Consider the following 15,336-nt stretch of genomic DNA (forward strand, 5'->3'; position numbering starts at 1 on the left):
TTTTGTTTTCCTGGTCTTTCATTTTGTTTAGTTTTACATAGATGTATTTCCCAGATGTTTGATTCAACTTGAGGTCACCTGTGATTCCTGAGTCTTTTCCATTTGCATGTGGACCTACTCAGGTTTGCATAGTCAATGCTTTAAAATTATAATTTTTAAAGTAAAACCTTGTTAAGTTTAGAAAATACTGACAATTTTAAGTAATGCTAGCAGCGACCAACAGTTGAATGCTTATTATGTCCGAGGCCAAGTGTCATATAATTTCTTTACATGTACTAACTGTCACAATACTTTCAGGATGAAGATTCAGTTTTTTCCACACTACAATAAGGAAAGTGACATGGCAAGGTAAAATTCTCTGCTTATGATCACATAATTGTGTAAGAAGAGAAGTCAAGGTGAGAAGTTTGGCTTTGTAAGCGTGGTTCCCTGGTCAATGCTCCTAACCATAACACTAGACCGCCTCTAGAGAAGAAAGTAAGATTAATGAAGAGGAAAAAAATCACTCTCAATGCCTATTAACAAAAATAACCACTCTGAACACTTACCCCCTTTTCATGTATATGGGCTCTGATTCGTGTTCCAGCTGCTCCTCTCCTGATCCAGCTCTCTGCTTATGGCCTGGGAAAGCAGCGGAAGTTTGTCCAAGTGCTTGGGCCCCTGTAGCCACATGGGAAACCTGGCTCCTGGCTTTGGATCAGCTCATCTCTGGCTGTTGTGGCCATTTGGGGAGTGAACAAGAGGATAGAAGACCTTTCTCTTTGTTTCTCCCTCTCTGTCTGTAACTTTACCTCTCAAATAAATAAATAAAATCTTTTAAAAATTTGTATTTTGCTTAAAAACTCTAAAATTATATTTCCTATCTTAAGTATTCTTCATAAATAGGCTTTATCAACTATATAATATTCCACAACATTAACAGGACATACATCATGCACTTACCTCTCTGTGTTAGACATTTAAGTTGTTGCTAATTTTTTCACTGTCATCATAACTATGTTTATGGTACATGTTCTTGTTCATAAATATTGGACCGCAACTTTCTTTAGTTCCATAAAACAAAAACTCCTTGTCTCAAAGGTACTTTCAAAATTTAGATGCCCTCTGGAGGCTTTAAATATTTTGGAGACTGAAGTAGTTGACTCCGGCACAGGAGGGTGTGGGTAGAATCACTTCCCCATCCTTATGCCTTCTGTGCCAATTTGGGAGGTGAAGAATGGCCTGGCCTTGTTGTGTCCATTTACATCCCTTTGATTACTTCTCTTCTGCATTTATTAGCTACTTGTGTTACTTCTTTCGTGGGCTATTTACTCATGCCTTGTTCCTTTCAACCGATGACAGGCCTGCATTTTTCTAATCTGTGTGAAACCCTTTGACAATCATAGGTGACTATCATATCAAAATATTAAGAACTGTTTTCCTGAATTTGTCCTTCACCTGTGTCTGCTTTGTAGGTGTCAGTTCCCTTGCAAATATGCATATCAGCATTAACAGTAGTTCAGGGCAGAGGCCACGTGTGTGGGAATTCCCAGGCTGACTGTGCACATATCCTCCTAAGAACATTTTTAGGGTGAGTAACACGAGCTTTGGCATCACTGGAGAAGAAGGAGGCAGTCCCTTTGCACGTTTCTGCCTTGCAGGCTGGAAGCAACAGAGAGGGAATCCTTGGAGAGCAACCTTCCTGCAAGCTGCTTTCAACTTTTTGACATGGGTATTAAAATGCCACCCCGAGTACCAGCGGTAATAAAGAAGCTGACTTAAAAGAGGGAGGAGGTGTCAATGTAACACGTGAGTTAAAAAAAAACCTTGCGAGCCAGTTGCTGAAGAATAAGTCATGAAGTACTCCAAACTGCTGCCCCCTCCGCACCCGTGGCTCCGTGCTGATATTTTGAGAATTTCCAACCAAGATGAGCATCTCAAATGCCCCTGCAAAAGGAATCTCAGAGGCGGCCTGCCCTGAGGCTCTCCAGGGAGCACTAGCCTCTGCCTCCTCTTTTTATCACTCTGCTCTGAGGTTTCTGCACCCCACACAGCCCCACCGCCCTCCTGCCTCCTGGGAAACTGCCCCTTCTGTGCGGCTGTAGTGACCGCATTGTTTGTTTCAAGTGAACAGGTTTCATGATAGTTTCAAGGAGGAAGAGGCTTGTGTTCAGGCAGTAGGCACCCTGCTGGAACATAGTTATCTCAGAGGGGTGGTTTTTAAAGAAAACCTCACTGCCTTGGCTTCTCGCTACCTTCCTTTGGCAAAGAAAATGCTCTCAGCCCCGGATGGTGAGGTGAGCTGAGAGATGAGGTCTTGAGCTCCGGTTGTCAGAGAGCTTGCAGGGAAAGCAAGTCTGCTTTGGAGGGAGGGCACTGCTCTGCCTGGTGGCTTTGCTTCCTGAAGTCACAAAGAGGGGAAACGTAACTTTCCACCAGGAGTGACTTGAAAAGCCCACGGGAGTTTTCTCTTTTTGTGCTGCAGGATTTTAATAGTTCAGCCTATTTCCCTTGTCTCTCTTAGAATCTGACTCTTTCATTGCTATTTTCTGGTCCTGTCCACAGATTAGACACCCTGCATGTGAAAATCATCTGTTTCCACATTGTATGCTGCCTGACAATTTAAGATCCAAACGCAAATAGTGCCCCTTTGGCTTTGCAATGAGCCATATAGTCAAATCAGGAGCTTGGCTTTTAACATTTCCTTAGTTTGTAGCACACTGGCAGCGGCAGGAAAGTCATGCCCCAAAGTGCCTCCCACTGGCCCTGCAGAAACTCCCGGGCTTGACTACACGGGGCTCTACGGCCATCAGTAACCAAGCAGGAAAGCACTGCATTTATATCTCTTTATTACTCAAGGCCATAAGGAAGCTATCACATTACACCTAGGTGTTTCGTATTCACACACACACTGTATACTCCCTTTGCTCCACACAAATGATCTGTTTTTTGTTGATGGTTGGTTGGGTGCCAAAACTGTGATAGGGTGAAAGAATCCAGATTTTTGACTTATTCCTCATACCTTATTCCTTATACCCTTAGCTGACAGGAAAGCCAGGGTTGGTTTGGAAGATGGGACTGTACAGAAAACAAAGTTCAGAGGAATGGTGTAGAACTTGGGGTCGGCTGCAACCCCAAGAGCCAAAAACAGCAACGGAAATTGGGGTCCCCAAAGCCAAGGGTCTGACGTCTCCATGAGAGGCAGCTGTGGCAGGAACTGATGGTGTTGCTACAGCTGGCTCTGGGTGAGGCCGCGCCATGGAGGGGAGACTCCCTGTCCTATCACCTCGAGCAGGGTCCTCAGCCTCTGGGCTTTGCCTCCTCCCTTGTAATATGGTGATAATTCCTACTGGATTGTGTTGAGGATCACATGGGAGACTGTGTGCATAGCCCTCAGCTTTAATTCCTAGCACACAAGAAATGCTATAAGAACTCTAAAAATGAAGTGTGATTTCTGTTCCCACCAACATTAATATGTAAAAGTGTTTATTTACAAAAGGATAAAATATTCTTTCTGCAATTTTCAAGTAGAGGAAAATATGCCTGAATATCTCCCTCACCTGCTGTTTGACCATGGTAATTGTGTGGCCCATGGCTGGGGAAAACACTAGACGTGGTAGGGAAAGAATGATAAATGTCTTCTGCTTAAGAACGCCAAGCCCAACAGCCTCAAACAACCACAGAGCTTACAACAAGCAACAGAAATCCTCATGAAACCCTTTCTCCACTATCTTCTTCCCTGGGATAGAATGCCACGCCCTGGAGTCTGGCATTCCTGGAGTCAGATTGACACTGTGCTCTTCTGCTTATTGGCATCTGGTTACTTGGGGCAACTTTTCAACTTTTCTAAGCCTCAGTTTGTTCTTCCTTAAAATGGAAACAAAAATAAGATTTTTGTAAGATTTATTTATTTGTAAAGATTTATTTATCTGAGAGGCAGAGTTACAGAGAGAGAGAGGGAGAGACAAAGTGAGAGGTCTTCCATTCACTGGTTCACTCCCTAAATGACTGCAACGGCCAGAGTTGGGCCAATCTGAAGCCAGGAGCCAGGAGCTTCTTCCAGGTCTCCCATGAGGGTGCAGGGGCCCAAGCACTTGGGCCATCTTCCACTGCTTTCCCAGGCCATAGAAGAGAACTGGATTAGAAGTGGAGCAGCCAGGACTTGAACTGACGCACATATGGGATACCGGTGCCACACGTGGAGGCTTAGCCAACTACGCCACAGTGCCAGCCCTCAGATTTTTGTCAGATTTAGATGGAGTATATTTGTTAGCACCAGAGGAATTTATTACCAACAGTGTTGTTACTATTATTGAGATTACTGTGCTGTGGCCAAGCATGGAGGTGTCTCTGCAGGTTGTGCACACACAGACACACACACAGCACTCTTTTCAGATGTAATATTATTTACTAACTGGAGAGGAAAGTAATTACATGCGAGTTATATGGGTGTCTGTCTTGTCTTACCATCTAATTTAGTAATGAGGACAGAAAATCTAAATTTACTACAGCTGTCACCCTTATCCGCAGGGGATGAGTACTTTTAAGACACCCAGTGTATGTCTGAAACCATGGATAGTATCAAAACTTATATACACTATTTTTTCCTAAACATACCTATGGTAAAAGTTTAACTTGTGGGACCGGCACCGTGGCATAGTAAGTTAATCCTCCGCCTGCAGAGTTAGCATCCCATATGGGCGCCGGTTCTAGTTCGGTTGCTCCATTTCCAATCCAGCTCTCTGCTATGGCCTGGGAGAACAGTAGAAGATGGCCCAGGTCCTTTGGCCCCTGTACCCATGTGGGAGACCGGGAAGAAGCGCTGTTGTGGCCATTTGGAGAGTTAACCAATGGAAGGAAGACCTTTCTCTCTGTCTCTCCCTCTCACTGTCTGTAACTCTACCTCTCAAATAAAATAAATAAAATCTTTAAAAAAAAGTTTAACTTGTAAATCAGGCACAGTAAGAAGTCAATGATGATAACTAGTAATATAATTATAAAATTATGCTATAATAAAATTATACCAATTTGCTTTCGCTCTCAATGTTTCTGATCGCAGTGTACTCACCCTTCTTCTTGTGATGTATGAGATGATACCTTGCCAACAAGATGACACAGTGAGGAGAATGATGTAGGTGTTGTGATATATCATTGGGCTACTACATAAGGATTACTTGGACCCAAGCACTAAAATACCACAATATTGATCGGATAACCAAAATGGCTGCTAACAGGTGGATAGGGTGTACCATATGGAGACCTTGCACAAAGGGTCTTATAGATGGAGTGGGATGGCATAAGATTGCATCATGCTACCCTGATGCACAAAACTCATGAGTACTTTCTGGAATTTTTCACGTAACATTTTTGAACTTGGTTGGCCATGGACAATCGTAACCTTCGAAGGCAAAATCACAAATAAGGGGGCACTGCTGCACATCTTTTTAGACCCTGCACGGCACAGTACACTGGTTCATCTCAACTGCTCTATATATAATGACTCTGTGACTGAATGAATTGATCAATTAATCTTCCAGTATTTCTCAAGTTCCACTTTAAGCTCAAGTTCCATCTTCAACAGCACCACAGAGACCATCATGTGGTTGCCTCCAAATAGTTCCAGGAGGCCACACAGCCAGTGAAGGGTAGCCTGGACCAGTCAGCCTGCCTAGGTTCTAATACTAGGGTTACAGTTGTAGGTGTGGAGACTTGGCCAAATGATTGAAGTCTGCTGAGTCTCATTTTCTATTAGGAAAACAGGATTGCTGATAACAGCAACTACCACTTGGTAGTGAGGATTAATGTGACCTATTTTATTTTATTTTATCTTAAGCATCAAGAATGATACTGATACAGCCTCTGCCTCCAGTCATGCTCCACTTGTGATGACTGATTTTGTGTACTGACCTGGATGGGCTGTGGGATGCCTGGATATCCAGTTAATCATTATTTTGGGGTGAGTCTGTGAAGATATTTTTGATTAACATTTGAATGGGTGGACCAAACAGGGTAGATGCTCCTCCCCAATAATGTGAACATCATCCATTTGCAGCCTGAATAGAACAACAGGCTGAGAAAGGGTGAGTTCTCTCCCTGCCTGACTGTTGGAGCTGGGATGTCAATCTCCTCTCCTTGGCATTCCTGGGTCACAGGCCTTCAGATATGGATTGGAATCTACACCATCAACACTCCAGCTCTCAGGCTATTGATCAACATCTGGGTCTGCAGATTCCAGATGGTAGATCATGGACTTCTCAGTCTCCACAGCCACAGGAGCCAATCGCCGACATCTTTAAATACACCTGTGCATAAATTCCACTGGAACTACTTCTTGGAAATCTAATACACCACTCAAACACCTTCCACACAAGCAGCCAGACAGGGCCCCAGTGCACAGCTGACCAAATCTCATTTCTGCTTAAATCCCATCAGAAACTCTTTGTCACTCCCCAGATGAAGTCTGCGCACCTCATCTTTCCAGATAAAGCTCTGCTCTCCAGCCTCAGCTGCAGCACATCATCTCCCAGCTTCCACTTGATCCTCCCCAAATTTTGAAATCATGTAGATGAGGAGTCTTCAAAAAGTTTATGGAAATATGTATTATGAAAAAATTATGCACAGATTTCAATTTTTGGCACTAAAGTAAGCTTATCTTTTAAATCTATTTTTCCTCAAACTTTTTGAATTACTCTCCTACTATTGAAACAGCAGACAAAAAAATCCTCCTTCCCTCACTTAACAGCAAGTGTCTCATGGCTGCCTAACATACTAACAGCCCATAATAGTTCTTTTCCTACCTGTTGCATAGTAACTTGCAATACAATAATAGTTGCCTCTACAAAAACAAACAAACAAACAAACAAACAAACAAAAATCTGCTTGGCAGTCTTTCCAGAGTCCCTGATAAAACTGGATGGAGCCAGCTGCAGTTAGCATTGTAACTGGAGCTTATGCAGGTCAGTCATAGACCAGAGAGTTACCTTATGGTTATTATGTTAAGTGGCACACTTCCAATAATGTTCCAGAAGCCATCTTTGTATATAAAGACATGATTTATCAAGGTGCATGCTCAAAGCCTTTCTCTACCTCCCTGCTCTGCACCTATCTTGTTCTGTTGCTTTGTTTCACCCAGTTCTGCCCCAATTACCCTAACTCCATAAATTCCCAAACCTCTTTCTGTACAGGAGATTGATTTTGGCTTCAACATGATTTGTTCCATTCTCCTACAGGCCTGTAGTTAATAATAAATGTTCCCTTTCTCAGCAGGCAAATTTAGCGTTTTTATAACAGCAATAGTGTGCACATGAGGAGAGAGACCTGTCTGATAATGTTATGCATGTGACTTGTAGAAAAGTGGGATTTTTAAAATTATAATTATGTAGTATAGTGGGGATTTGAAATTCCTACAGACTTAGATTGCCTCCTATTTTTCCCATGCTCTTGCTGTGTTTGTTGGGTCCCTTTTGAGCACGAGTTTTCTCATGTTCAGAGTGTGGGTCATAACCTCTTCCTCATAGAGTTGCTGTTAAAACAAGATGAATGCACCTAAGAGATGAGTTTTGCTCTCCGTGCATGGCAAGAAGTCAACATCGAGAAGGTCTCATTTCAATTAAAGTTCAGGATTAGATTTCTGAGTTTCCTACCAGATTCTGGTCTACCAAAGGCTATTCTGACGATTCATTAGTGGTTGCAATTCACTGAGCTCTCCTTCTGGCTTGAGCAAATGGTCTACAAAAGATATCACATGCTGAACAGGGATGCAGGAGATTGCTAGGGAAACTGACTCTCCACCTTGATGCTGCTTGAAAGTGTGGAGACATCCCTGTCTCTCCTGAGACAGAGTTTTAAAAAAGCACAAACCACCTTCCATACAGCATGGCAACATCGCTGGGCAAGCAGGAGATGACATTGCTGGTGAAAACATTTGTTGTTGTCAATCTCGGTAACACTCAAAATATTCCCATAGCCTGAACTCCAGCTTCAATGTTTGATTTTTTTCTTGTTTTATAGCAACATGGGATGTGAGATAAGGAAATTGAGATCCAGAAAGGTTGAGTGACTCACTCACTGTTCCATTGTAAAGTAGAGTTAAAACTGGCACTGGTATTTTGGTGACTTGAATGTCAGTTCCAAATTTCTAGGCTAAATGTAAAGTTCTTTTTGGCAGTTGTGTAAAAGAGGGTGGTGGCATTGGGAGTGGTCTGCCCCAACAATGAGTAGTTGTTGTATCAATTCATTGTTTAGAGTTACAGCTACATGGTGTGAGCCAAACATGAATCAACTGTTGGCCAGCTCAACTTTAAGCTGTATATAGACAGTGTCCCTTTATTGCCTGCACTAGAGGCTGATGGCTTCCATCATCCTTTCTGGGCATGCCATTGCCCTGGCTTTGAAGTGTTAAAAAAAAAGCTGACACCACTAGCATTTATATAAAGTCATCTGCAGCAAGAATGAAATGGCCAGTTGTCCATGCCCTTGTCATGACTATTATTGGAGACGTGACTGGCATTCCCTTGGAAGCACATCATCCTGAAAATAAGGCACCAGACCACTCATTCAACTGTGTGGCCAATCCTGTGCCTCTCTTAATGGGTACAACCATAATCAAAAGACCAACATGCAGATCTGTGATTTCAAAGTCAAGACAACCTGTGCCTCTGGGATTTTTTAAAAGTCACTTGGGAGCATGCTTCTAAATCTGTTACAATCATAGTCACAATAGCTTATAAATGATTTTAAAGTGAATCACACTTATATTCATATTAAAATATTTATCCCAACAACTCAGTGATGTGGGAAACATGGTCTGCCTAGTATGAAAGCTTAGCATTTACTCTCTGTTAGTTTCAAGGAATAAAACAACTACTGTAGATGTCAGGTGATTTTGGACTTTCTATTATCATCTCTACCACAGCCTTTTGGTGTGACATTGAGCAAGTCATCAGCTATGCCTAGAGTGCAGATGAAATAATAGGTTCAGTCATTTCCCTATCCCTTCGAGTTGTTGTGCTGTCTCTTTAAATAAGCACACGCAACACATCTTGCAGCATGTTGGAGCTGCAAGTGGGTTTAACAATCCTCTGGCCACTCTCATCATTTGACAGATGTTAATTATAAAGAAGCCAGGACAAGTATTATTATCCCTTTTACAAATTAGAGTACTAGGGCCCTGGTGGAATGAGTCATTTGCTGTATAGGAGGGGGCCTGTGGCTTATTCCCCACTATACCACACTCTAGACTAGGGTTTATTGGGTCCAGGCTGCATCTCACCATCCAGCCTTGTTTGCTTTCAACAGAGGCAGAAAATACCAGCCACTGGGTACTTGCCTACAGGTCTTCAAGCTATTGGTGTTCCATTGCTTTTAATTTTTATTTTCCTCCGATGAGTGCAGAGGACTTCTGGAGAGAAGCAGGAGAATGCAAATCTGTTTCTACTTTATTTCTTTATATCTATAGAAAAACATGGAAACTAGGCATTTCCTTGTGCTAAGAATAGGTTGTCAGGAGTTTTAGTGTTGGGAGATGAGGGTCAGGATTCACAGTAAGTCATGCTCACACTGGTGGGTTTGACCATGAACCAACAATAGCAGCAATAGCAGAAACTACATTTCCCATCTACAATGGAACAGAGATTTGACAGATACTGTCTCATTTAGGAAATGATATTTCAAGAAATTGGCAATTTCAGAAAGAAATTGTAGAAAGGAAAAAAAAGGGAGTCTGAGAGCAGAGGTTACATGAAAAACTGAAGTTTGAATCAGAGCTGAGTCTATTGTAGCAGTGGCCACTGCACCCAACTTGTGCCTACTGGGATCTCTCTGAGTTACATTCAGGTCACCCATCTCTACCACAACCAAATAAAATGAAGAAAATAGATTTTAAAGAAAAGGTGGGTTTGGGGGTCTTACAAAGGATTTTGATTTACTACTTCCCACCAGGGATCTGAGCCTCTTAACCTGTTCGCCTGTGGGGGGGAAGTGTTTGATGAAGATTAGTTATAATACATTGAGTGGTCTTTGGATAGTATCAGCAGATTCTGGGCCTTTCAACAAGAGTTGAGAACAGAGAGAATAGAGAGGGAAAAGAAGGAGGAAACATTTATTACGTTAATCATATTTTACTAATATTATTCTTCAAGATCCTGCTTAGTGTCCTTTAGTAAATGGTAAAATTACGAACATTCTTCTACAGATTAGCTGCTTGAGGTTTTTCTTCCCCGAGCCTTGTTAATTAAAAAATACCATAATGTTCTAATTAGACCACTGACATTTCTTTTCCCTAACTGTACAGGGACTTAAATAACCAGGTGAGAGGACGTAGTCACTATCACTTTAAAATCTAACTCACCGTGACTCTGATGTGAATACTAATTTGTAGACTTAGGTGGAGAAGAAGTTACATGTATGAGACAAATGGGGAATCTGAGACCCTTTTTCTAAAATAGAAGGTCTATCAGAGATTCGAGGAAGTGCAGCAAAGTAGCAGGACCATCCAACTTAACACATTCGGAGGCATTTGGAGCTGTGGTGGGGAAAACAGGCTGCCTGGCTAATTTCACACTTCCTCTATACATTTCAAAAACAAGGTGTGACTCCGCAGCCGGATTTTAAAAAGTCCTTCTGAAGGCTAAATGCCCGGTGTTCTGCCAACTCCCTGGCTTAGAGGAGTTTTTTGTTTCCTGGTGTCTTTGCTGCAGGGAGTCCAAATCTGCTCAGATAAAGCCAGGGCCTAATGCTTCTTGAAGGTATGTCCTGTTCCTTAGGACTCTGGCTTAGCGGAGCTGCTGGCTGTGTCATTCTGAGCGTAGGGGTGCTCCCTGCATCTCTGTGTTCTATAAAACCCTGGAGAATCTGCCAAAGAGGAGGGAAACTGGCATCCGCTGTGTGCCTGCTGTGTGCTAACTCAGGAAATAAGAGCTGCAGTTTTCTGCATTTGACATATGGGGAAGCCAAAGCTCTGTCGTCCCCAGACCATGCTGCTGCTCCAGCCACGCACCTTTCTGCTCTGAAATATCTCAGGGGCCCTCGTGGGTGCTTCGCTCTGCTCCACCAGGCCCTGCGTGTCCCCCACCCCCTTGCCACAGATGCCTCAGGTTTGTTTTCTTTGGCTCCCTCATTAATGAGTTCCACAGGACAACGCTAAGTCTAGTGATGCAGCCTTAATTGGTTTAGTTCCAACAAGATAATTCCTTTTTTCTTCTCTTGGAGGCCTTTCTGTTTAAAGACATTTTAGCTGGAAGATGCTAATTATCAATGAGGAGAAAGTGACACCTGAAGAGTTCATTTTCCATCTTGGTCCTTGGGTTTTCCTTTGAACTCCCTCTCCACAGCGCTCTTCCCACTTCGTCACTTCTCCCCCACCATCATAAAAGACGGCTTTCCGGGAGGCGGCAGAACTTGCCTCCTCACTTGCAGGGAGCTGTTCCCTCTGCAGCTGCTTTGCAGGATGGACACCCTGCGGGAGACCCTCCTCAGTCTCGAAGACGGCCTGGGCTCCTCGGCCAGCCCCGGGCTGCTGTCCTCCTGGGACTGGAAACACAGGGCAGGGCCCTTCGAGCTGAACCAAGCCTCCCCCACTCAGAGCCTTTCCCCAGCTCCATCCGTGGAGTCCTACTCTTCTTCTCCGTGTCCTGCTGGGGCCGGGCTGCCCTGTGGGCACGGCAGGGCTGACAGCGCAGGCAGTGCTAGCTGCAGTGGCCGTGGAGCCAGTGGCCTGGTACAGGTGGACTACAACATGTTAGCTTTCCAGCCTGCTTATCTCCAAGGCCCTGGGGGCCCTAAGGCTCAGAAGGGCACCAAAGTGAGGATGTCTGTCCAGCGGAGGCGGAAGGCCAGCGAGAGGGAGAAGCTCAGGATGAGGACGTTGGCGGATGCCCTACACACCCTTCGGAATTACCTGCCACCGGTCTACAGCCAGAGAGGCCAGCCGCTCACCAAGATCCAGACGCTCAAGTACACCATCAAGTACATCGGGGAACTCACAGACCTCCTCAACAGCGGCCGGGAGCCCAGACCTCAGAGTGTGTGAGCTCTGCACCCGCTCCAGGGGAGGGAGGATCGGCCGGGTTCCAGCCCCCTGGGCAGGAGTGGAGCAGCCTTGAGGACCTAGAGTATCTCCTGGGACAACAGCACAGAGTCACTGTGTGTGTGGTTAGTGGGGTGCTCTTGTGATTGAAGCATTCTATGGGAATTCTCATCTGACCTGTGGACGCACCAAGACCCTTACCTGCCGTACAAACAGATACGTTTGCTTGCAGGTTTCTCACCATCTCTTAGGAGACTCATCTGCCAAGAGACAGATTATTTTGCCCCTCTTTGCCTGTTGAAGGTATTTTAAAGAGTCAATGATTTTAAATGCATTTTGCTTCAATAATGTAAAATGTTACAATCAACCTCTCACTGTTTTGGTGTTGAGATTTTTCTTTGTGTTGTTAATGAAACCTGTATTTTGTACAAAATCCAACCAGATTTCTTATTTAGAGGGATTTGTGCCAAGTCAAGGGCTCCAGTGCGCCTGTTTCAATGTGTGTGTGTATGTATTTGTGCATGTATGTATCTGTGTGTATGTATATGTGTGTGTGCGTGTGTACGTGTGTGTGTTTGGAATCATGCCTTTACTTTTGCAGGCATCCCACCTACTGAACTGCTGAAGGAAATGGTACACAGGAAGGCACAGGCAGACAGAGAAGATTAAGACAGAGTGAAGAGGCTGAGCACTAGAGCTTCCGTTCTGCAGGCAAGGGAAGGGAGGTTGCTTCAGGGAACGAGAGACAGGGAGGACACAGCACCCCACGGTGACCTGAAACAGGGCTGAGAGGCCCAGAGCTCCCTGTTCCAGGCCTGGTATGAATGCAACCTCATTTATCCCTTCACTTCCAAAAAAAAAAAAAAGTCATAGGCTTGGAATTCCACAGACAATCAGTGAATGGGTCATGGTTGGAACTGGCTCTAACCCCTCCGAAGGCATTTATCATACTGTCCTCTCCTGTCCACCCTCCTCCCCCTGACCCATCACTACGCATGCACCCATATGCAAACACACACCCCCTCTTCCGAGGCCCCTGTCTCAGGGTGCCTGTCTGTGGCAGCCTTATTCTGACTAATGTATTGGCACAGGGTGCTGAAAAGGGGCTTCGAATTAAGGGGATTTTCAAAAACTAGTGAGTTTTTGTAAGGCTGAACTTTATCTTCCTGTGGTATTAGTATTTATCTTTCAATGAATCATCTGTCCATGCCTCCTGTCATTTCATTTTCTATTGATGATTTTTCTTCTTATTAGTGACAGAAACCACTAGGATAGTAGTCCTGTTCACAATTTTATCTATGACTTATCCACATTTTTCCTTTGCTGAAACAAACATGCTCAATTACATAGGTGCATATGTAAAAATTTTAAGAATACCTTTAATGCTATAATTTTTTTATTTTTAATATAGCAATTTATAGTAAAAACCCTTCCAAGTTAACACAAATAAAGCTGTGATGTAAGCACCCTGGGAGGCAGCAGATGATGGCTCAAGTCCTTGTGTCCCTTCTACCCATGTGGAGACCCAGATGAAGTTTCTAGCTCTTGGCATCAACCTGGTCCAACCAGGAGAGTGATCAGTGGATGAAAGAAATTTCTCTTTCTCTCTCTGCATTTCAAATAAGTAAAAATAAACTTTCATAACTTGATACTTTCTTTGTCATTTTTCTATTAAGCTGCTTGTCTTCTCATTAATTTTGGAGACTTATTTGTATATTATTTATATTGAAATGATTTCTTCTAACCTATCATTTTACTATATTATTTTTATGGTGTCATATAATAATGATTTTTGATTATGATATCTTTTGCTCTCTGTAGGTCTTAATTTTTATATGATCAAATCTCTCCTTTGTTTTATGGCTTAGGTGTTTCTATCCTTTGCTTAATTTTTCTTGGTTCTGAACTAATCCAAATGGTCTCTTGATTTTTTCCAAATATTTTGGTAGTTTTACAATTTACATTTGGATTTTTAATGTACCTGCAATTAATTGTCTATAGAATGGGAATGGAATTTAGCTTTCCTTATTTCTGATTTCATAACTGAAGAATAGTATATCAGGGTGGTGGTGGTTGGTTGGTGAGGCACAGTTGTTAAAATGTTCTGTGTGTATAAACCTTCATCAGCTTCTCATTTGTTTTTGATGTTTTAGAGAAAAAGCTAGTGAATGTTGGACAATACCAAAACATTATCCAAGGCACTCCACCCTGTGTCTGTATAGCAGTTCATGTGTGAGTATATGTGTACACACATGCATATGTATCTGAGTATGTGCATGTGTGTACTGAGTGTTGTGTATTGGAGAACAAGGGGTAGAGAGGAGAGTATAAGAGGGTGGAGCAGAAACAGCTGGTCTAAAAGCCAATTTTTAGATCAAATGCTATTTTCCTTGCCATTTTTAAATGAATAGAACCCAAATGCTCTTGGCTTTGATTCTTCAAGCTCAAGCATTAAGAATGATTTATAAATAACTTGGATAATTTTGGCTGTCTTGAGGGCCAATACTGTGGATGAGTTAGGAGGTGCTTGTCCTTTGAAAAAAATCCCTTAAAACCACAGACTCACCTATTAGCCAAGTGTACCTTAGGGACTTTACAGGCCCATTGCAGGGCAGGCATCTGGAAAATGAGAAGGTGACAGCTGCCTGGGAGGCCTCTGGCCCAGATCCTTATTTCACCAGCATGTCTGAGTCCTCCCTAGATTGCTTGCCTGCAGCCCAGGCGCTCTGCAGGAGAGACAGCTGGACATAGCCCCAACTCTGCTGAAAAGCAATCCACATTAGGTGGCCTCCCTTCTAGGGAGGAGAGCTGGAACAGGACCCTAATTCCTGCAGGGAGCATTTCAAAGCCTTGGCTAGGACAAAGCTCAAGAACAGGGCTAAGTTATTTCTGGTGCTTGGAATGGGACAGGATTGCAGAAGCACAACTCACGTGTGCCTGCTGGGTTGTGGTAAGCATTTCCATATTTATTATTTCATGTAATCCTCATAACAACCCTGGGATGGGGATGGGCATTATCATCCTTATTTTGAACATGAGGAAATTGAGGTTTAGGACAGTTAGGGAATGCAAAGCCACATGGCTAGCTAGAAGCATGTGGTTGACCAGTTAGCCATGAGCAGAGTGCCACAGTAGAGGTCAGGCTTCTTGCTTGCACCACACCTCTCCCTTTTCCACCTGGCTTGGAAGACACAGCACGCTTGACAGTGGGGGAGAATTCTCAGCGAATGTTCATGCCTGGGGATTCTTCCGCCTCCTTTCCTCTGCTCCCCTTCCTCTGGGCCCTGATATCTTTCAGCATCGGAAGCATTTCAGAAGGGGCTATTCAGCTT

General features: G+C 43.5%; 1 protein-coding gene across 1 annotated transcript; it reads left to right on the top strand.

Moving 5' to 3' along the window:
- Positions 1-11,425: 11,425 nt before the first annotated feature.
- Positions 11,426-12,007, top strand: MSGN1 (mesogenin 1). The gene has a single exon (XM_062208811.1). The coding sequence runs from the start codon at positions 11,426-11,428 to the stop codon at positions 12,005-12,007; it is 582 nt and encodes a 193-aa protein (XP_062064795.1).
- The last annotated feature ends 3,329 nt before the right edge of the window (positions 12,008-15,336 follow it).

Source organism: Lepus europaeus, chromosome 13, assembly GCF_033115175.1.
Source record: "Lepus europaeus isolate LE1 chromosome 13, mLepTim1.pri, whole genome shotgun sequence".
NCBI classification, from domain to species: domain Eukaryota; kingdom Metazoa; phylum Chordata; class Mammalia; order Lagomorpha; family Leporidae; genus Lepus; species Lepus europaeus.